At 35.0% G+C, this 23540-nt stretch overlaps 1 protein-coding gene across 1 annotated transcript in view; it reads right to left on the bottom strand.

Annotated features, from left to right (window-relative positions):
- The window catches only part of PLXNC1 (plexin C1), a 71899-nt gene that overhangs the window by 32656 nt on the left and 15703 nt on the right, over nucleotides 1-23540 (bottom strand). Inside the window, exons 4-14 of the mRNA XM_032221567.1 lie at nucleotides 21401-21501; nucleotides 20130-20253; nucleotides 19098-19254; nucleotides 9445-9520; nucleotides 9091-9175; nucleotides 8928-8987; nucleotides 8112-8248; nucleotides 6565-6744; nucleotides 4657-4741; nucleotides 2431-2637; nucleotides 2140-2328 (exon numbers count right to left, since the gene is read on the bottom strand). Coding sequence (XP_032077458.1) covers nucleotides 2140-2328; nucleotides 2431-2637; nucleotides 4657-4741; nucleotides 6565-6744; nucleotides 8112-8248; nucleotides 8928-8987; nucleotides 9091-9175; nucleotides 9445-9520; nucleotides 19098-19254; nucleotides 20130-20253; nucleotides 21401-21501 — 1401 coding nt within the window. The remainder of the gene's footprint in view (nucleotides 1-2139; nucleotides 2329-2430; nucleotides 2638-4656; nucleotides 4742-6564; nucleotides 6745-8111; nucleotides 8249-8927; nucleotides 8988-9090; nucleotides 9176-9444; nucleotides 9521-19097; nucleotides 19255-20129; nucleotides 20254-21400; nucleotides 21502-23540) is intronic.

Below are 23540 nucleotides of genomic sequence, written 5' to 3' on the forward strand. Positions count from 1 at the left end.
CCAGAGAAACAAGTGGCACTTGTCTTTCTGGATGCACAGAAGGCATTTGACAATTTAAATTGGGAATTCATGATGCAAAAAATTAAGAATATGAAATTAGGGGACCAATTTGATAGATTAATAGAAATGATATACTCCACCCAAAAGGCAAATATATTATTAAATGGGGAAAGTACAGAGACCTTTAAAATAATGAAAGGAGTAAAGCAGGGTTGCCCACTAACACCTCTGGTCTTTATCCTGACGCTTGAAAGTCTTTTAATAAGAATTAGAAAAAATTTGGAGATAAGAGGAACTAAAATTAAAAAAGAGGAGTATAAAATTCAGGCCTTTGCAGATGATTTGGTATTCATTATAGAAGACCTGCTAGAAACAGGCAATAGCTTAATGCGAAAATTAGGAAAATATGGAGATGTAGCAGGGTTAAAGATTAATAGAGAAAAGACTAAAATGATAACTAAAATTTGAAGGAAGAACAAAATAAAAAATTAGAAAGAATAATACGACTGCAAGTGACAAAGAAAGTTAAATATCTTGGAATATGGCTAACTGCAAAGTGCTCAACTATAAAAGAAAAGAATTATACAAAATTGGTGCAACAAATAAAATGGTGGAAACTACAACTATCATTATTAGGGAAAATAGCAGCGATAAAAATGAATGTACTACCCAGACTATTATACTTATTTCAAACAATCCCCATATTATTATTTTTACTGAATTGAATAAGATTATATTAAAATTTATATGGCAAGGGAAGAAAGCCAGGATAAAGTTGAAAGCTCTACAGGATGACAGAAGCAGAGGTGGTATGGGACTCCCTGACTGGGAGCTTTATTACAAAGCAGCAGCACTAACATGGATCAGGGATTGGATAAATTTAAAAAATAAAAGAATACTAACATTAGAGGGTCACGATTTGCAAACGAGATGGCATTTTTTCCAATAGGAAGAGGGTAAAAAGAAACAAAAATAATTTCATAGACACTATATTAGAGATGTACTGATACAGGTCTGGAATACAATTAGAGAAAAACATTACATGAAAATACCAACAAGGCTTTCCACTATGGAAGCCATGACTCATCCCAATACACTAGATCTATCGAAAATGGTTAGATATCGTGAAATTTTAGACAGTCAAGGGAATTTGAAACAAATCCAGAATTAAAGGAGCAAAATATAAATATAGATTGGTGGCCATGTCTCCAACTACAATTGAGATACAAAAATGATGTAAAAGAATATGGAATATACACAGAATTACAACAAATAGATAAAATTTTAATAAATAAATTCATAACAAAAATTTAAAAATATTTATTAGAAGTAACATTTGAAGACGAAAAAGTTAAAGGTTGCATGATAGCGTGGGCCAAAAACTTTGGTTACAACATAGATCTAGTGGATTGGGAAAGAATTTGGATCACAAATTAGAAACTAACACGATCAGCAGAACTTAAAGAAAATATGTACAAAATGTTTTATCGTTGGCATTTACCACCAACAAGATTGGCTAAAATGTACCCAAACATGAAGCCGACCTTCTGAAAATGTAAAAAAGTACAAGGGACTTTTTATCACATATGGTGGACCTGCCTGGAAAGACAAAAATATTGGACAAAAATTTGGAAATGGGTGCAAGAAATTACAGGAGAACAGATAAAACTCTTTCTGCTGTGAATAATCAAAGGGAAATATACAAAGAAAATTAAGTACATATTAACACATCTGCTAACTACAGCTAGAATAGCATTTGTCCAATGTTGGAAACAAAATAATACCCCCTCAGACGAATTAGTGATTAAAAAAACTTTGGATTGTGCAGAGATGGACAAATTAAAACTGAAATTAAAAGATAAAGAAGAGTCAGAATATTATGAAATTTGGAACAATTGGTACAAATGGCTGCAAAACAAGAATAAAATTAATTAAGCCGAAAAACAATATATATAAATATATATAGAACTGTGTATAAAGGTGTGTAAATATAGAAGCGAAATATTATATACATGTACAGGTATGATGACATAACTATGTTGATATAATGACTGTAAGGTGTTGTAGAAGGGAAAAAATAATAATAAAATCTGCTAAAAAAAAGAAACTAAAAAACATATATAGTCAATATTTACTCACATAAACTTTCACGTTTGACTTATTAATCTTCCTGGTAAGAGTTTTTTCCTGCTTAGCTCTACAGTGTATTATGCTACGAGTAGCTGTATTTGAAATATTTTGGACACTGAATGTTATGTTGACCAGATTCTCATCAGAAATGAAAACCTCAAGTTCATGTCTAGAAAGATTTAAGTTGTCTTTAGTTTTCTAGAGAAATGGGAAAAAAATAGAATGAACTATGCAGTAAAATTCAAACAATGAAAATTGTTTAAAATATTGTTTTAATTGTTTTAAAAACTCACAACTTACATGTATTTTCAATTCCAGGTCAGGTTCCAAATCAGTTATTAGTTCATAATGAATAAATTCAGGATCAGGATAATATTGAAAGTAACCGCAAGATATATTAATATTTTCAACTTTAGAAATAATGTTAATAATCTTAGATCCTTTTTCCATCTTAATAGCTGGGGTTGTAAAACTGCATTCGTAACTATTTTTATGGCAAGTAAATTGCTAAAAAAAAGCAGTATTGAGAAAATTATAAATTATGGCAATACACATGCACACACATAGTATTATTAAAGGTTGCAGATCTATGCACAGTTCAAATGTTTAAACTTCAGAATTCAGTGAGATTTGATATTTCTTATATGCAATATATATTCATAAGTTTATTCACATACATTTTAAAACACCATCAGCAGCCTAATTAACCTTTAGATTGAATCATAACAGTTTTAAATTATGCATACACACATACACAAATACATACACATCCAAATTTGATATTTAATACAAAACCATTAATCAGATGATGTTGTATTTAGAAATGATGATGAGCTATTAAAATTGTTTTTACTTGCTGGGATGAAGAGGAAAGTTATTTCTGTTCGTTTTCTATTTTTCTTTTTGTATTTTACTGTTTGATTTTTTGTAGCTTGTATTTTTATTATTATTCATAATGCTTAAATTTCTTTGAATATTAGTATTGTTCTTGTTAGAATTTATACAGTCATCTTAACTAAATTTCCATTTAAACACGTTAAAAACATTCAGCACTCTGAATCAGCATGAATTTCCCACATTGTATCCTACCATTTAAAGCCGCTGGCTTTAAATACAGTATTAATATCAGAATAAAGAAGTCTAGATTTTTCCTTGATTTCTCACCAGCTTCTCGTAACATTGTCCATAGCATCATTCTGGACTGGCTCAGGGCATAAGAGTTTCCTTTTTCCAGATTTGGTTCCACTTGGTGCTGGTAAACTCTGTTTTGCAGGATCCCACTGCTTATCCCCACTCCTATTTTACATTTTTATGGAGCTACTGATTTGTAGTTATCCAATGGCACAAGATCATCATTATGCTTCGTCAGCATAATGACGGGGTTGAGAGGTATAGCTGAGTATTTTTATCCATATGTTTATGAGACTCCACTGCACCTCTCAACATCAACCAATGAAAGATGCTCTCAAATTTCTTTCTCAGTGTCTGAAAGCTGTAGAAGCTTGGATGGGAAAGAAATAAGTTTAGGTTCAATTCTAGCAGGAGTGATTGACTAACTCTGGGCTTTAGGATCCCCAAGCTGGTAATTTTCCACATTGGTTCTGAATGGGGTTGCAAATGAAGGCAAATATAATACAGGATAATATTTAATAATATTTCAGGATCCAATCTGGGTTGGTCACTAGGACCAGAGGTTTAATCTTCCAAGCTTTCAGACTTGTGCTGGAGCACATCATCAGGCAACTTCTCTCTTAGAACTAGTGTAAATTTGAGCATAGTCCTAGATTATTGGATCCTGTTCAAAAAGTATGTAGTAGGCATGGCTAGGAGAATCCTTGCACAATATCGTGTGGCAACTGCATCAGTATCTAGATGGGGAAGTCCAACTCAAATATTTGTGCCCCGATGAATGCCTTTTTGGATTACTGCAACATGCCGTGCAACATGAGACTTCCTTAAGAACTACATGGTCACATCTGTGTACCCAAGCTATGTACTGTGTACTGTCCAAGCTATATTGACTCCTAGTAGGTTTCCGGGTGCAATTCAAAGTTCATGTTATCGTCTATAAAACCGGTCAAGACAGTCTGGGTTACATGGGGGAACTATCTGTGTCCAATTATTTCTGCCTATCCCACAGAATGGGCAGATGACAGGTCCCCTCAATCAAATGATGTCATCTGATGAGATCTACAAAGCACAGCTTTTCTGTCTACCCTGTGGAAAGCATAAGCCCTGGAAATTTGGATAGCTCTGCTCTGGCTTTTTCTCAGCCATTGGTAGGATAGTTAGAGATCCTATTTTTCAGGGCATTGTGAATATTAATATCCATGTTACTTCTGTTATTATTTGTTTTGTCCTGTTTTCTGATTTTTATTATTAATTTTAATTGTTCAACATGCAGACTCATATGTTGAGTAAGTGGCCTTATAAATCTAAATTCTTTACAAGCAATACATTTGGGCACATTTTAATTCATTTAAAGGCAGAGACACTTGGAGGAAAGACAACATAAAGAGTACCTACCATTATGCTTTGTGGGAAATCACTTAAAATAACTTCATCTATGATATTTAGATATTTCCCATGTATAGTCATATTGCGACCTCCACTGGGGGAAGGGGGCAAAAAAATAAAAAATAATGTTAAAACATGAATTTCTTAATAAATAAAAATGAAAAAAAATCACATAAGCTAATTTTCAGAGTTGAACGCAAACTACATTAACTCAGAATATTAAATTTTCAAATAATCAGGCAATCTACACATTTCTGATTTCAACTATCCCCTCTTACGGCACTGCACAAGGCAGACTGTTTCAGGTAGCTTGCTAGCTATAGCCTTAGATATTGTCAATACTTGAAGTATCTACACAATAAAATTGAGCTCGTAATACAATTCCTGCAATATATGATTATGTTTCTAAAAAGTGAATTTACGCATACATATATTCAGTGCATTACAGAAAGAAGCATTAAAGAAAAATATATTATTAAAAATATGCATAAGATACCATAAAATATAAAACCCTCAAAATATATTTCTTAGGTTATGTTATCTTTATATTATATAAATAGCACATATACATTCAATATACAAGAGTATAAATAAAAAGGCAGATAGAGAAATACTTTTTAAATTGATCAGTAATTTGTTACCCATACAAATATACACAAAACCTGGGACAGTTCTACAACTGACTTGGCACATATGAAAAATTATTATGTTATTTTGATTACATAATTGTTTTTCATGCTTATATGTGTGTGTGTATGTGTGTGTGTGTTTTCATAGATTTTCACGGGTGTAGGTATGCTGGTCTTGTTGTATTCGGGTTTTTTCCCATGTAAGATTGAGATTGTCTTGGCAACGTTTCAGCGAGGTCCCACTCACCATCTTCAGGCTGGTGTTTTCTTTTATGTTGTAATGACCTGGGTGGTGGGTGGGGTTCGTTTGTTGACTAGGGCTGGTTTCCAGATGTCTGGTAGATAGGAGGTATCGTCACGTTTATTCATGTTATGGGGTTGTTTCTCTATTTCGATGGCTTCCATAATTATTCTCTTATTGAAGTGTTCTGTTTTGGAGATTAATTAATCTCCAAAACAAAATGTATGTATGTATACATAACAGAGTTGTGTGAATTTGCTATGCTACTAAAGTGTACTAGTAACTTGTAGTTTAATAATAGTACAATATTTTTTTCTAGTAATACACTGAAAGAATCTGCTGAAAGAAACATAAACCTGTTTCCTGTTTATGAGAAAAAAACGTGGTGAGGAAGAGAATTTTCAGTAGCAATGTCAGTGGTACAGAAAAGTTTGTTCTAGTATTTTCACCCATTTGCTATTTTGGTATGGTAGAGGAATAATAACCTGCTTTACATGAAAGGGAAAGTTGTAAAGGGAGAGAGACAAAGGTCTATAAACTCAAATGATCTACTTTCAATAACAATGCTGTGCTTAGGTTAGACCCATGATGGCGAACCTATGGCACATGTGCCCCAGGTGGCACATAGAGCCCTCTCTGTGGGCACATCAGCCATTGCCCCCGCCCAGCTCCACCCCACATGTGTGCCTCCCAGAGGCCAGCTGGTCTTTGGGTCTCTGCTGCGCATGCCCGGGGGGCAGGTGGCAGGTGGGGGACATGCATGCATTGCATTTTGGGGGTTTGTACATGTGCAGGTGCCCCTGCACTCCATTTTGGGCCTGGAGGTCCTCCTGCACCAACCTGGAAGCCAAAACGGAGCATGGGCACACTGCATGAGGCCCCACTGTACCCCACCACCCCCATCAGCAGGGGGCATTCAAATTGTATTTTGGGGTTTTGCACACGTGTACATTCGGCATTTGGCACCAAAAAGGTTAGTCATCACAGGGTTACACTATTAACTTTCAGGTGGTGTAATCTTTTATGATAGTACAAATTAAATATTACCTCATCCAAGTAATATTTGGAAGGATCTTAGTGCATGATGGAAAAGAGACGTAATGTAGTGGAAAAGAGGCAGAACATTCAAATCCGTCTTCCTTTATGCATGCGCTCTTGACTTCTTTACGACTTGGTGGTAAACAGAATTTCATGTGTGTGCCATTTAACACTTTAGTAACATATCCTCTAAGGAAAAAAAAAAAAAGTGTCCCTTTTTAACACATTATTACTCTCACTGAATATTCCTGCTAACTGAATTCCTTTTAAAACTCTCCCCTTTCACCTCTTTCTTAAAGACTTAGAACCTTCCTTCACCTCCATGGGCCTCAAGGGTGTTTCTTAGTATAAAATATTGTCTACAGGTCTTGATTCATTCACTTCTTTCTTTTATTATCTTTCGTATGGAGAGTTGCTTCCTCTTTCAGCTAGCGTTTCCTTTGCTTGATCTGATAAAACTTTATTCTCTTATCTAAATACTGTTCCCTTAGAAGGAAGATATGATAGATTTGTAAACTCCCTCAGCAAACTGATGTTTGCTCTCTCTGTGGTTTCACTCAGATTGCTTCTTGGAATCTAACAGGAACAGGCCATCTAATCAACCACAGCAGGGGTCTCCAACCTTGGCCATTTTAAGACTTGTGGACTTCAACTCCCAGAATTCCTCAGCCAACTTTGCTTTGGTGGCTGAGGAATTCTGGGAGTTGAAGTCCACAAGTTTTAAAGTGGCCAAGGTTGGAGACCCTTGAATTACACTATAACGGACAACTATCAGCTCTCAGTATGCATTGCTTGTAATATTGGGATATTGTCTTGTTACTTTTCACAGCTGAACAAACAGTCCCTCGGAGAATTAGCTTCTCCAGAGACTTTTGTCTTTTCTTTGCTTCTTTTTTACTGGCAGTTTCCCATTAACTATCCTTGTTTACCTCCTCGGTGTATTTCTCCTTGGAAAGGACAGCTAATCCTTGTACTGCCTCTGCTTACTCAGGAGATATTACTCAATAAATCACCTACAGTGAACAATCAGCAACCTTCAGGAGACACTACTGGCAATCAACCTTTCCCCTCATTACTGTTGAACAAATAATCTTTAAGAATATACAGTTTCTCCGGTCACTCTTATCTTTTGTCTCTTTTTCATATTGAAAATGTGGACAAGCATAGGCAAAGTATATAGTAAATTCTAAGAATGACTATGGAAAACATGAATAACTGTCAGGAGTCTGATGCCATCCATATTTAACTCTCCTTTACATTTATCTTATATTTACTATTAATTTTGCCCATAGCATTATATCTTCATATGTATGTTACAGAAAGACAAATTCAGTCCAATATTCCACAGAGAATGAGAAAAAAAATACATTAATGAATTTTACTTCCTAATTACTAGCAAAGTTCCACTTTGGTAATTAACACAACAGAACAGTGTCAATTTCCACATATAGGAACTGTACATCTACTTTTCTTAGGTAGACACTATCTGATTATGTAGTCCAATCACCAATGCAAATGGTTCAAGATAAAATCAATATGGTGTTATTTTGACTCACACATCTCGTTGGCAGCTGCTAGTTCCAGTTATCTCCATCAAAAAATTTGATTTTGTAAAGTTTTCTCCTATAACCAGCACTTCAGGTTTACCTAATGTTGACACGTAGTTTGGTTCAATGGAAATAATTTTAATAGGCTACTGGAAACAAAATAAATCTATGTTAACATATCCAGACAATCTTTTTAAATTAAGTAGTAAAATCATTTTTAAGTACCTTTAACATTCCTTTGTTATAAAGGGTTTGGGAGTTAGAAAGCAAGATGTCATGAGTTAAAGTCCATGCTTAGACCTAATATATAAAATTAGGAATAGGGTTTAAAAGAAATCCTTCCCTCATATCAAGATTCTGTACATACATATTATTTTAATTTTCTAGTAAACATAAATTTTAAAAAGTTACTGTTTTTCACTGAAACCAAGGTCTGCACAGATGTGAGAGAATTAAGTTACTTTATATGCAATTATCCCAACCCAGTTTGTATCCTTATTCTGTTACATCTGGAAAATTTACAAAGCCAGCTTCAAAATATATAAATAGGTATTAGTAGTTTACTTCTCATAAACAGCCACATTAATCTGTCAGGAAGGAGAGATCTGCTTTTCTCCAAATAGACAGATCCATGCCAAGAAGTTAAGGGATAGAGAACTTGTAGCTTTCCAGATACTGTTGATAATTCTCAGGATTAGTTTCCATTTGCCATGCTTAACTAAGTTTCTGGATTATCTTAAAAGTAAGTCCATCTCCAGTGTAAGACATAAATACATCTTTTCCTTTAACTTTTAATATATCAGTTTCAATTTTTTGTGTGCTGACCTTTGATGTTGCTGAACGATCTTTTTTGTTTAATGCATTGATAGTGCTACTACAATCAATCTGAAAAATAAATCAATAAAAACAAATCAATTTACAAAGACCACTTCAGAGAACAAATTTCATTAAATGATTTTTATAATTCTATAAAATCAAAACATCTTACTTTTTTGGCACAAGTCATAGTAGAGGCAACACATTTTTTTTCTCCAGCATTCCAGATGCAGTGCGTATGATTACATTTTGAGCATCTAGTAATATATATTTTTTTAAAAAAGAATATGTAGCAATTAGCAAAGGATAGAATGGACCATCAGCAAAAGTGTGAAGAATGCCTAGAGGCTAGGTCCTATTTAAGATATTTACATCTTATAAATATTAAATATTTGATACTGAATCTATCAGTAACAACCTTGACTATACTTCTTTTTACATTTATGAACTGTATATATTTCTAATTCTTAACGATAAGTGGAACATTATAAATCCATTCAAAACAAATTTAGTAAATGCATCATACGTTTTTGATAAGGAACAGATGTCAAATTCAAATATTTCTGATAAATTCCAAGTTCCTGAGATGAATAACACTTGAACTGAAAGAAATGAGAAGAAAACACTTATATTAGTAACTGCAAACCTGTATATAATGAATAACTTAAAAACAATTGATTTAAATCTAGAGCTACAGGTTCCCTTTATATAATTGTTGCTTTTATATTCTATTTTTCAGTCAGGACTGGATGCCTGAGAGGCTTACAAGTGAAATGAATTACCAAATAAATATGAAATGTCTTCAACAATAAACCTATAAACAGATTGCACCTCTTACTGTTTCATATGTCACATAGAATTAACTGTCTCAATAAAATGATGTTCTGTGTCTCTTGAACAATACAGTTAGACTACCTTGCACAGAATCTCAAGTTATGGGACAATTGTACCATAACACTTGTACAGAGTATACAGATCTCACCCATTTCTGCATGCATTGTCTTTGCAATACCATTAATATAATTTCCGGGAATATGAACATGCTTCTATTGGCAAAGTTTTTAAGAGTGCTTTCTTCAAGTGAATGGTGGAAAATCCTATCCCAAAGGTTCAGATGTCCATCAATTAAATCTAACTTGTCCATGTAGATCAGTGGTTCTCAACCTTCCCAATGCTGCGACCCTTTAATACAGTTCGTCATGTTGTGGTGACCCCCAACCATAAAATTGGTGTCTCAGTTCCTAAGACCATCGAAAATATGTGTTTTCTGATGGTCATAGGCAGTGACGTGCGGTGAGTTTTATGGCTGGTGAGGCAGCAATTTTTTTAGACATGTGGACTTCAACTCCCAGAATTCCATAGCCAGACATGCTCAGTTCCGATTTAAAGCGACAGCATTTGTTTTTCTCCTTTGCTAAATAAGTTTCCTTCTTTCTTTTTCTTCTCCCTTCCCCTCCTTTCTCCCTCTCTCCCTCCCTCCCCCCTCTCTCCCTCTCTCCCCCCTCTCTCCCTCTCTCCCCCCTCTCTCAAACACACACACACACACAAAGTTGCACCAGGATTCAAAAAATTTAGGTTTTCCTCCTCAGCCCATGTTAGCAATACACTAGCAGGTGTAAGTAGAAGTGGAAATTCATTCTACTGAAAACATTGTTTTTGCTTATGATTGGATAATTAAAATTTCAGAAGACCCAAAGGCATAGTATTAGAGTGTTACATAGTACATAAAGAACTGTCTCAATATGCTCCCTCCCCCCTCTCTCAAACACACACACACACACAGACAGACAGACAAAGTTGCACCAGGAGGATGAAGTTTGAATTCCTCCCCCTCCCTCCAACCCACATGTACCTTTTCCAGCTGTTTCAGGGAGGATTTCAACTCTGCTCTTGCCTGCCATCATGCAAAGAAAAAAAAGGAAAAAGGAAAAAGGCAAGAGCTGAGGTCAGGCTGAGCTAGTTGCTGCCAGAGTCACCGTGTGGATGACTCTGCTTAACTGTTTAAAAAAGCCTCTAAAAAAACTCCCTCTATAGGAGGCAGGAGAACGATGTGCCTCATCTACGTCATGAATTTTTCGGCTTTTAATCCTTGCTTAGCTCTGCTTGAGTGATTATAAAGTCAGACTAGATGAGGCACCTCATTCTCCTGCCTCCTCCTGTAGAAGGCACTTTTTAGAGGCTTTTTTAAACAGTTAAACACTAAGCAGAGTCATCCATGGTGACTCTGGCAGCAACTAGCTCAGCCTGACCTCAGCTCTTGCCTTTTTCCTTTTACATTTTCTTTTTTTTCATGATGACAGTGGTGAGGCTCTGCTTCCCCTGCCTTCCCTGACTGCACGTCCCTAGTCTTAGGTGACCCCTGTGAAATGGTCGTTCAACCCCCAAAGGGGTCCCGACCCACAGGTTGAGAACCACTGATGTAGATAATGACCAAAGATTATCAGGGACTGGAAAATCATACTCTAAACTAATAAGGAACAGAAAAATTCCCCTATTCTCCTGCTTTTTTGAAACAGAGTAGCAGAACTCCACATTGTCTTTTGTTCCAGTTGGAGTTCTTTCCCAGGGCTGACTGAATGCCACTTAAGAGCCAAACTCCAATCCATTTAGCTGAGAATTGGCATTCAAGGAATTACATGGTATAGCTATCTAGCTATCCAAGAGGCTATATGTTGTATAAATGTACTTTTATTTCACATACTAAATTGTGCTATTGGGATTTTGTTCTATTTGATCTCTGTGTCTACTGGGGGGAGGGTTGTGCAAGAAAAAATATTTTCAGTCATTCTGTTTTCTTTAAACCTATTAGTTTCTTAAGCTCAATATACATAATAAAGGATCTGCCTTTTTTATGAAATCAGAGCTTTCATCTTGACAAGTAATTTCTCGCATATTCCAGCTATTCAGAGAAGGTAAGAGATTTGCCATTTTTCACATATGATGTACAAGTGGTTATGGGTGGAAGATCTAAAATAGTTTTCTCAATTTTAGCAGCTTGAAGAATACTTCAGCTCCAGAATACTGGATGGGGAATTCTGGAATTTGAAGTTCACATATCTTCAAAAGGTTGTGAAACACTAATCTAAAAGAATTCTGTGGGAGCCAGGAGTCACATCCACAATATGCATGCCCATACTATTATACCTAGAAATTTATTCATTTTTTGTTTATTAGATTTTTATCCCATCTATATTACTTTATAAGTAATGCAAGTCAGTAAACATTGATAATGCTCCTTTCTTTTCCTGTTTTCCCCACAACAACAGTGCCTTTTTTCCTTTGTCATCTAATATATGGGTAGTAGTGTATTGTTTTGGATACATATTGTAACTATATCATTTAAACAGCTTAATTTGTTACTTAAAACTATGCTGTTTTAATTGCTATGAACTTTTTTATTGGTTTTCATGAAAATGGTGTTACAGTAGTTTACAAGTAGTATTAGCATTATATACAAAGTCTAAAATATCTAAAAACCCAGGCTCCAATTTTGTTTTGACTCCCAAAATAAGCACTTGGCCTTATTTTCAGGGAGGTCTTATTATTTTTGAGGTGCAGGAGGCAGCGAGCATGGTCACTTCATGGCTACTGCTGTGTTGAAATATTTGGGGGGAGGGCTTATTTTAGCACATGCGCTCAAAGGTCTGACTGGGCTTATTATCCAGGGAGGTCTTATTTTCAGGGAAACAGGGTAGAAGAAAATATCTGAATCTCAGTATTCAACTATGGAGTCCTTGCTACTCTGAGCTTGACTATTGTTACTTAGTTGGATAATGAAACTCTGCAAGAAAACAACCTAGCACCAAGAATTCCGAAGAACTGGGCTTCTTAAAACAATTTCTAGGATTATCTTTGTTTCCTTCTTCCCTATCATCTATAGGGGAGATCCTGTTCTATTTGTTCAATCTTGCAGATTAACAAAGAGGCATCTTTCTCCATAATAGCCACTGTCCTATGAAATAATCTTTCATGAGCATGCCAGATCTCCAAACTGATAATTTTAATGTAATTTTTAATGTATTAATGGTGGTTTTTCTCAAGTCATTGGAGTTTTCCTAAACATTTGACTTTTTTTTCTTTTAAATGACTGTTTTATGATTTTTTCTAATAAGTAGCTGATATACATATATCAACTTTCTGTATAAAGAATATATAGAAGAAATAAATTTCTGGACATAGAGCAACTAATTATACATTTATTTTTACCTTGATCTTTTACATCTGCTATACATGCTGAAGCTAATAGATTTGTTTTCAGTCTTCTACACCTTTTTCGTTTACTAAAAAGATTTGATTAATATTTATTAAAATTGCTCTAACTGTGTCACCACAAGAGTGGCCTGTATTCAGCAGATCAGATTTTATTTTTGCAGAATGCTGACTACTTAAAGCAACTTCCTTAAACTTGCATTCACAGGGTATGGTTATGTGAAGGCAAAACGGATTTTTTTTTTCAGTTTTATCAACCACATCTTCTTCTATTCCCATGCAGCATCCACCCAACCACATCCCTCTGTAACAAGGATTTCAGAAATTGTCTGCCAAAGAGGTCCCATTTTCTTTTAAACAAACTTGTTCAAATTCAGCATATATACAGCAAATATTTCTAGAGAAGGTTATAAAGAATAAGGACAAAATAATTATTATAATTTCTCCAGATACCCAAGACTACTGTCATCCTCCAAATATATTGGAATAGTAAGTATCTCTAGGAAATTCTAGAAAAATATCATCTCACTTCTAATATACTTGAATTACAAGAAAATACTTTCTGGAGAAGCAAAGCCTCCTCAGTTCCATCTCTAGGACATCACTTCTTTTTATGCTATTTATCTCAGCAAAGTGATAATTATTCTTGGTTGAGCCATTGAAATGCATTTCTTATACAGTCATTTTTTTCTAGCATGGTTTCCGTTTTCATAGAGCATATTTACAAAATCAGTATAATATCTCCACTACTACCTAAATGAGTTAAAGCATTCCCATAATTTTTTTTTCTTGGGTTGGGCCCCATCTTTATTATTTTTACAAATAACTCAAGATGTCAAACATATCTAATACACTTTCCTTATCCTATTTTCCCTACAACAACCCTATGAAGTGAGTTGGGCTGAGAGAAAGAGAGTGAGTGACTGGTCCAAAGTCACCCAGCTGCCTTTCATGGCTAAAGCAGGATTTGAATTCACAATCTCTTGCTTTCTAGCTTGGTGCCTTAACCGCTACATTGGGAGCGTCCAACCTTTTGGCTTTACTGGGCTGCATTGAAAAATAGTCTGGACCATATATAAAATATATAATATAGTTAATATATATAAATGCACATAATAATGTTAAAAGTTAACCATCTTGTTAAGCCCCATTACTAGCTATCTAAGGCCACATGCAGCATATGGATGACAGACTGGACATGCCAGTACTAGATCAAATTTGCTCTCTTTTGCAGGTTGCAAATTACTATCAATTTATAAAATACTTGGAATTAGAAGACTTTCAACATTATTGGGTATCATAATCCAATATGCAACCAGGCAAACCCCATTGAAAATACATTGTGATGGATAATTTATATACGAGAGGCACCAAGTTATTTTTCAAATGCATAGGAATGAAATTGATAGAAGATGCGACTAAATATGTCATATGCCATACAATTGAAAGATATGATCAATAGTGCTGGAACTTTTTTAGATACAACTCTAGCTTAGGTCTCCTCTCCCTTTTCCTTGTTGTTGCTGTGAGGAGATTGAAGTTTTGTCTCAATTTAACAGAGGTTTATTTTTATGTCCAGATCTTAAGATGTAAGTACTTATAATGATACTTCAAGAAAGTAGGCTAAGATTCTTTAAAGTTTGTATCTCTTAATCACAATTTAGATGTGGCACAATATTAAACTGTATTTAACTTTAAAAAATGAGAGTTGCCAATCTACTCTTATTGAAGGAAAGGAAGAAATGGATTTGAAATTTGTTTATATCATTTCTCAATCATTATTTAGCATTATGTTTGAACAAGACCTTAAAGTCTGTTGTTAATGCAAATTTTAGTTAATTATTACATTGATATTACTACCTTTCTCTTTAGAATGTATTATTAAAGTTCATTCAGCCGTATATTTAAATAGGATATTATTGGTAGATGTTGTTTAAAGGTATCATTACAGAATGTAAATTGTTCCAAGTAATTTCTGAAACTTTCTGATGATGATTTAGTCCATGACGAAGGTGTTCAATGGGTCCTCCAGATATTTTGGGATTGCACCCAAGGCACCTAGTACCATTGATGCTATCTTTGTTTTTTTTTTTGCCACAATCATTTTGCTTCTATTTGCAGGTCTTTGTATATTATGATTCCTCCCCACCACCACCATGTTGTAGGTGAAACAAATGAGCAATGTTTTCAGCCTTAAAATATAGTGGTATAGCAGGGGTGGGTTCTAGCCGGTGTTACTGCCGGTTCACTCATGTGCACACTGGATGCACTCTTCATGTGCATGTGCAGTGCACGTGAATCCACAGTTCAATGGAAATTGTTCTACGCATGTGCAGAAGTCCCAAAAAAGATGGTGGCGGTGACCGAGGACGGAGGAAGTGGCCAGCCTGGGTCACTGCCAGTTCTGCGACCCAGGTCGGCATATCACTACCGGTTCGGCCAAACCGGGCCGAACCAGTAGGAATCCACCTCTGATATAGCATCATTCAACTTTACATCCAAATTCAATACTGTTTTCCTTTCTCATAATCTCTTTGAAAAAGGAAGTCAAAATGAGGAAAAATATGCACAGGAAATCTACTATGTATTTCCCAATACATTTGCCAGTCAATGTTAATGCAGTGTTGGTATCTGGTTGAGCACTGAGAAAAAAAATTAGGCAATTTGTTTTTGCCCATACATTTTAAAAACTAATAGATTTATGCTCCCTAATTTCGAAACTTTGAAACTTTTAGCAATTTGGAATTCTTGAATCCACCTACAAACCTTTATTTTTGCTCTAAAGGATGTAAAAACAGAAAAATTGTGTGTTTATGTACACACACACACAAGCTATTGCACTGCAATTCCAGAAAGTATTATAGCTGACATTATTTATTAATGTATATGAATGTACTTATAATTGCACTGATCTTAGAAGGCAGTTATAAAATACATATGTCCATTTTGCTTCAATAAAAATGCAGACAGGAAAGCAAGGGATTGAAAAATACTACTATACCATGGCTGCATGTTGGATATGTTTCATAAAGAAATATGTATTATTTTCTTCTGCTAGAAAGCTCTTATAAATAATGCATAAGTAAAACTATAATTATAGCAATGAATAATACAAAACCGCCCAACAATAAAATGGCCATTCAAATGGACTGCAGATTTTCCACATCATATGAGAAAGTTGATTCGCTTGTAGATTGCCAACTTTGTTTTTTAGAAATGTTATTCAACACTTAAGGAGAAATTAGAAGTACAGCTGAGTGTATGCCAGTGTAAAAAAAAATGTGGCTTTGTTGAACTTGCTGTAAATCTGATGCTGGAAAATGTGTTATTACTATAAAGAGCATATTAAAGAAAGGTCCTGCTGCACAACTAACCTCTTCCAACCTACCCAGCTATAAGTCAGCTTTTTAAAAAACACAGATACCTATACTACACATGTCTAAAAGTATCTTTGATAATACTGATATGGGATACAGTGCAATGGGAGATTCAATCTCACTAAACTATAGCACCATGCTGTATGTAATTTCCCTAAATGCTATGTTTAAAGGTATCCTGTTAAGAGGAGACAGGCTTTTTAGGGAGACTTCATATTGCAGATGAGTCTCCCTCCCTCTATGGCAGGGTTGTCAAACTCATGGTCCGTGATCTGGATGCATCACGTGTTGTTCCTGCCCCCACCCAATTTAGCGAAGGGGAAAAAAGTTGTGATACATCATGTGACGATGTATCATTGCGAGTTTGACATCCCTGCTCTATAGTGTGTAGACTGCTGGTTTAAATCACTAATTTAAAATGTGAATCAGATCAGAGATCTGCAAGTAATAGAAGGATAAAGATTGGATTGAAAGATCTGAACTCTTTCAGTCTTGCTGCCCAAATCAGAATGGCCCTGGAACCAGAGAAGAGTGGCAGAGCCCACATCAGCCTAAAATATCTTAACATTTCTATAGTGTTAAGAGAAGTTAAGTCAAACCTTTCTCTTGGGATCACTTTAATATACCCGACAGAATGATTGGCGAAGCTTGTCAGTTTATATCTATTGCAACAAATATGTTGTGGTAAGAAGAAAAACCTACTTTAAAACCAGAAGAGTTAAAGATATTTGAAAGCTGCCTCAGATGATATCAAGGGATTAGGTCCGTATCAGACAATGATAATGTTGCCAGGGGTGGTTAGATACAAGTTATAGTGCGGTTAGATGCAAGTGAAGGAAGACCCAATGTCATAAAGTGGTTCAAATATTGATTTTCTATCTTTCAGGAAACACTTAAAGAAATGAACCTCTGCCAGAAACACATGTTTGTAATCTGAATCATGTTTGTATTAGCTGACATATAATTTAGATTCTAATGGACTGTATTTTTTAAATAAAGGTATATGGTTGATACTGGCTTCAAGAAGTAAACTAGTGGATAACGCATGAAAGTTTAACCATTATTCTTTTAAAAAGGTTAGCCTGGGTGGAAAGGTCCGTATATTGTGGCATAATGGCAAGGGTCAGAATGTAGATCTGGAACTATCTCAAAAAGATTATAGTTGCCAACCAGGATTATGAATCAATTTATTTAATCATCTATGTTGTGCAATCTAGGATTGATTTGAAGAACCAGCCCCCCCCCCCCATGTGAATATGAGCCACTGGTCACTCTTAAGGACAGAAAAACTTGGTCTAGGACAACTTGCCGCAACCAACTCACCACATGACAATTCGCCATGGCCAACTTGCCACGGGGCAATTTGCCATCAGACAAAAATTACATAATATCAAAAAAATGGCGAAATAGAATCATTAAAGAAATGATGCAAAAGGAAGGACAAAATGAAATGTGAATGACAAAAATTAAAATAATTTTTAAATTATTTAAATAATTAAATAAAATTGTTGAATTGTCCTGAGGTAAGTTGTCCCATGGTGAATTGGCTGCAATGAGTTGTCTCATGGTGAGTTGGACATAGCACATTGGCCAGGATGAGTTACCCCATTCCGTGTTGACATCTACTTACCTCTAGCCATCCAGAAAGGCAACATCCCACTGTTTTTTGGGGGGAAGGGTGGGGGTTAAATTACATTCATACTAGCAATGCTGTCTATGTTGTCTTCCGCACTTCATTTCATTGCAGGTAGTTCCCTCTATTTCAGTTGTGATTCCCTGTTGCAGAAATGCCCCCTCCCATCCTATTGCTTTAAGGCTGTCTGAAATATTTTATATGTTCATTTGTAGAGAAATGAAAGGCTAGCTTTTTTTTAAAAAGTTACGTGATAGAACATTGGAACAATGAAATGGAGGATCTTTTTTTTTCTTTCTCTCTTTTTCAAATTAGATAAAATTGACAAGATGTTACATTTTTGCCTTCTAGTCCAAGGCAAAATGGTAAATTGTGCTCCTTCCTTCATTTCTTCCTGTCTTCCCTTCCTTCCCTTCCTTGTCAGCTATGAGGAGGCTTATACAAAAGAACTGTTGTACGGAAAACCACGTGTCCTTGAAGCCCGTCCTGTGTCATTGGTGATTGCTTTCCTGACAGGCATAGGAGGGGTAAAGAAGTAGTGGAATCCATGATACAGTAAACATAGTACAACCATATAAGGCCATCACTGTGGTCAAAGTAGAAGAAAGTGGAATCTGGAAAGGGCTTTTTAAAGCTGGTTTCACTTCCACGATTTAAGGCTGGAGTGTGGAGTGGTTTTTTCACATAGGTTTTTCACACATCAACCAGAGAAACATTTTCAATAACCTAACTGAATTCATTGGTACATTAAGTAATGTTTTATAATACAACTGAATCTAAAGAGGGTTATGTTATCATGAACATGCAATGCAAATATTAGCCAATATTGTAATATAACCTCCCTTTGCACTGAGTTCAATCTGTAAAAGTTTGGCTTTGAATGTTTATGTATAACTACAGAGAAGATATTGCAAGATATAGAAATATCAATTTTCAAAGCTGAAATATAAAGAAGCCCACCTTTGTCTGATAGATCTTTAAAATTTATATCACAGGAACAATTGAGATGGTGTTGATTCACATCACAAAGAATTTCATTGGTCCTTGCATTTAACATCCTGCAACGGGAACGTGATTCAGAAAGACCAAAAGAATTTACATCTACTGTCACAGGAATCTAAAAGAATAAAAACATTGAAAACAATAAATGTATTCAGTACCAGTTATAGAATTGCCAATTTTATCCTGACAGTGAGTTAGGAAGTTGAAATCTGCTGAAATCTGTGCAACTTCAATGATTGAATCCAAATAATCAACTACAAAAGAGGATCTATCTGGGTTTCCTTCCTTCTGTTCCCAGTCTTAATAATGATATAGCATTATACAGTATACGTAGAGATGCATGGCTTCTTTTGTTTAAAATGTAGCAAAAATTACTTGAAAATTAAAGTATATCCCTATGATCATCATAGATCTGGAGGGCCCTAAATTAGCTAGACTGGTTTATTTATTATGTACAGCTTTTAATAAGGTGAATATTTAGAAATTTGAAAGTCATAAAATATAAATAACATTGGTATGATAAATAGAACTGGTAGGAAATATCTGTGGCATGAGTTACTTTCTAAAGAGCAAGGATGTACTGTGCTCCAACAGCAGCAAAAATATTAGTTGAATATACAATTTTGTATTTCCACTATTTCCACTTTTATTTATTTTGTTTATTTTATTGGACTGAATCCAAATACAAAGTATTATAATCATGACTATATCTAGATATGATCCATTATCTAATTTTATTGGTATAATGAGAGCTACTACACTTGGAAAGGAAATGATAAAAATTACTAAAGGCCAATGATCTTACAATTGCACAACCCTAACCCGGCAACAGGTTTCATTGTTAAAACTAAGAAAATGGGCAATAGAATGTTCCATTGGCCGGAACACTGCAATAATGCAATATCATCATAGTCTCAAAATCACCATTGCTAACCATTTTATTACTATTACTGACTTTAATCTATGACTAGTGAATTGTGAATTACATACCTTATTATTTTTGAAGTGAAGATTATCAGAAGTGTGGATTTTCAGGCACTTATCTTTGCCGTATGAAATATTTACCCAGTTAGGTGAGTTACTAGAAAATGAACATTCTCCTTTTAAAGTGCAGCTGAAGAAAATACAAGTATAATTGTTATAGAAATACTAAAACATGTTTTAACTCTATATAGCAATTCACACTGTTTTTCACTAGCCATTTTTAATTTTTTTCCTCAGCTCATAACAGGTTTATAACATGACAGGCTTATAATTTTCCTTAGCTCATAACAGGCTAAAAGGATGTGTTTTACATCAAATATGGTTTGAGGTTTCTACCCTATTTCTACTCAGCTATTCTTGTAAAAAAAAGTTGCTGTAATGTTTCTGCAAGCAATGCAAGCATTCCTGAGAAACAGATTGGCCTTATCAGATTATCATGCTCTGATGCATTTGCTTATTGTTGCATATATGTATTGTTTAGATTTTTATGATTCTAAAAATCATTTTACAAAACAGTTAAAACCAGGGCTCAGTGTAATAATGGCTTGAAGTTAATATTTGAAAAAGCCTAAATTTGAAATTTTGGGAGCCTAGAATAAAAAACATAAAGAGATTCAAGTAGATTGTATTAAAATCCATTGATCTTTATATAATTTTCAACAGTGTAACTATAACTCCTAGAACTCACAATTGCTAGCAGGGAAATTGTGGATTTGTAATCCCCACATTCTGGGGAAATAGCTTCATTTTCTTTTTAAAGCTGGCATGCAAGCTATTTCTGGGAGTTTTATGTGAACAGCATTGCTAATTTTGCTTTGGAAAAATTAAATGAACCTTAAATGAAAATTTTGATTTCTCTCATTCTGGCACTTAAAAAGATCTTAAGCAAAGATCTTGCTTTGTTTGAACACTGTTATGGAATCCAATGCTCTTTGGAGCAAAGAGGTTCTTCCCCCCCACCTCCCTGAAAAGAGGTTCCAAAGAATGTTGTCAATAGTTTGGTCCATCTAAAAAGAAAATCAACGTGGCAATAAATACTGAAATGCATTTTAGCACAAATTCATTTATAATTTTTAGGGGTGACATAATTGCAAATTCTGAGAATCTTTGCCTTAGTAAAAACCCTATGAACCACAGAAATAAAATAATCTATCTTTCCTTCCTTTCTTCCTTTTCTTATTCTTTCTTTTAAAATGTACATAATTTTGAACAGACATTGAGACTCTCCATGAAATATTGATTATGTTGTATTACAATATTAATACAAGGATAAATACCTTTTCTTTGTGTGGCACCATCCACAGTGTGGGTCCATTGCAGATAAACAATCTCTACAGGAAATATATTTGTTGCAATTTGCAACCTGTATTCTCCTGATCTAAAAAAATCAAAAAGTATATTTTACAAATTCCTTATTAGCCATTCCAAGCAAATCAAATAATATTTTTATGAGTTCAAGATACATAAAAAATAATAACTATTTTAAAATAAAGTTATAACTCTTAAAAATATAGGGAAGTATTCAAACAAATATGCTTCATTAGAAACTAGAATAAGGTGTGTGTTTTGGGTATGTTGATACCAATTTCTCACTTTATCAATCTTTTACAAATAACCATTTGTGAACTTGATTTGAGCTTATCCTGGCTGGCAAAAGCTGGCTGACAAATAACAAGTCTGTGGCTGTTAGTTTATATTGATTCTGGGTTGATTCTGGAACAAATTCTAGGATTAAAAGAAAAACATATAAATTACATGTTTTCTAATGATGTAGTTGATAATTTTAGAAGATCCTTAATAGAAATATTAATAAATATAAACAGTTTGGGGATAATAGCTAATTTTAAAATTAGCAAAACATGAAGATGCTAACAAAAAATTTGAAAATGGAAAAATTAAGGGAACAGTTGGAAATAACTGGGTATTGCAACAGGTGTAACTTCAAGCACTATCAAAGCTCTCTTCTTTCAATACCCTTGTAACTTTAACGTAATTGAACAAATGGTCATAAATCAAGGACTATCTACAACCAAAATTTATGTGGACAAGAAAGGTCATGTTATCATGCTTGGTGGACTTGTAAGAAAATTTTAAGTTCCAATAGACATAACAATACAAAGAAGTTTAAAGATTAACATTCAACTGAAAAGAGAATTTTTCCTGCTGGGATTAATGGACAATCCAAAAAGAGTTATGGGGTATTATTTTTAAAGATGTTCCCTGCTGTGAGGCTAGCATATGCACAAAAATGGAAAGATTCTAAAACAAACACAATGGAGGAATGCTTGGTGAAGAAGACAGAAGTGGTAGTAGAAATGTAGTAGTATACTAGTAGAAATGACAAAATTGACTGGCTTGATCAACATCTACATTTATTAGTAGCTGGAAACTCCTTACGAACTTTTTGATGTAGAAAGAAAAAAATGATCTATAGATTAACAGACTAAACTATGGAAACAAGAAAATTTTGATGTAGTATTAGAAATAGAGAATAAAATATAAATGCATTCATAATCACTATTATGAAGATCGGAAACTGTTCCTTTATATTTTTCTTTTCTTTTTTTCTATTTTCTTTTCTTACTATTTACTATTTTTATTTTCTTTAATTACCATTCAATATTTATTTTGTCTTTGACTTGTTAAAACACAGACACATGTACAGCAGTGACGTGCGGTGAGGTTTATGGCTGGTGAGACAAGCGGGCAAAAGCCGCCCTGCCGCCCCAGCGCTATGTCCAACATAGAGATGAGACGCCTCTATGTCGGACATAGCGGCAGGATGGCTTCTGCCTGCTTTCAAGAAAGCTTTCTTGAAAGCGGGCAAAGGACGCCCTGCCGCCCCAGCGCTATGTCCAACATAGAGGCGAGATGCCTCTATGTCAGACATAGAAGCAGGGTGGCTTTTGCCTCTAGCGCCGGGGTGGCAGGGCGGCTTTTACCCGCTTTCAAAATTAATGTAATTTGTAAGTAATTGTATTATTGTAAGTAATTTGTGTGTGTGTGTGTGTGTGTGTGTTACCGCCTCTGATGGCGTGCCGGCTGGCACTTTTTTTATGTCGGACATAGCAGCAGGGCTTTTGGATATAGCGGCAGGGCTTTTGGACATAGATGCAGGGCTTTTGGACATAGCGGCAGGGCTTTTGGACATAGCGGCAGGGCTTTTGGATGCCCCGGCGCTATGTCTGACATAGAGCTGGGGTGGCAGGGTGGCTTTTGCCCGCTTTCAAGAAAGCTTTCTTGAAAGCGGGCAAAAGCCACCCTGCCACCCTGGTGCTATGTCCGACATAGAGACAGGACGCATCTATGTCGGACATAGCGGCAGGATGGCTTTTGTCCGCTTTCAAGAAAGGTTTCTTGAAAGCGGGTAAAAGCCGCCCTGCTGCCCCAGTGCTATGTTCGACATAGAGGCGGGAT

Source organism: Thamnophis elegans, chromosome 7 (assembly GCF_009769535.1).
Source record: "Thamnophis elegans isolate rThaEle1 chromosome 7, rThaEle1.pri, whole genome shotgun sequence".
In the NCBI taxonomy this organism is placed as follows: domain Eukaryota; kingdom Metazoa; phylum Chordata; class Lepidosauria; order Squamata; family Colubridae; genus Thamnophis; species Thamnophis elegans.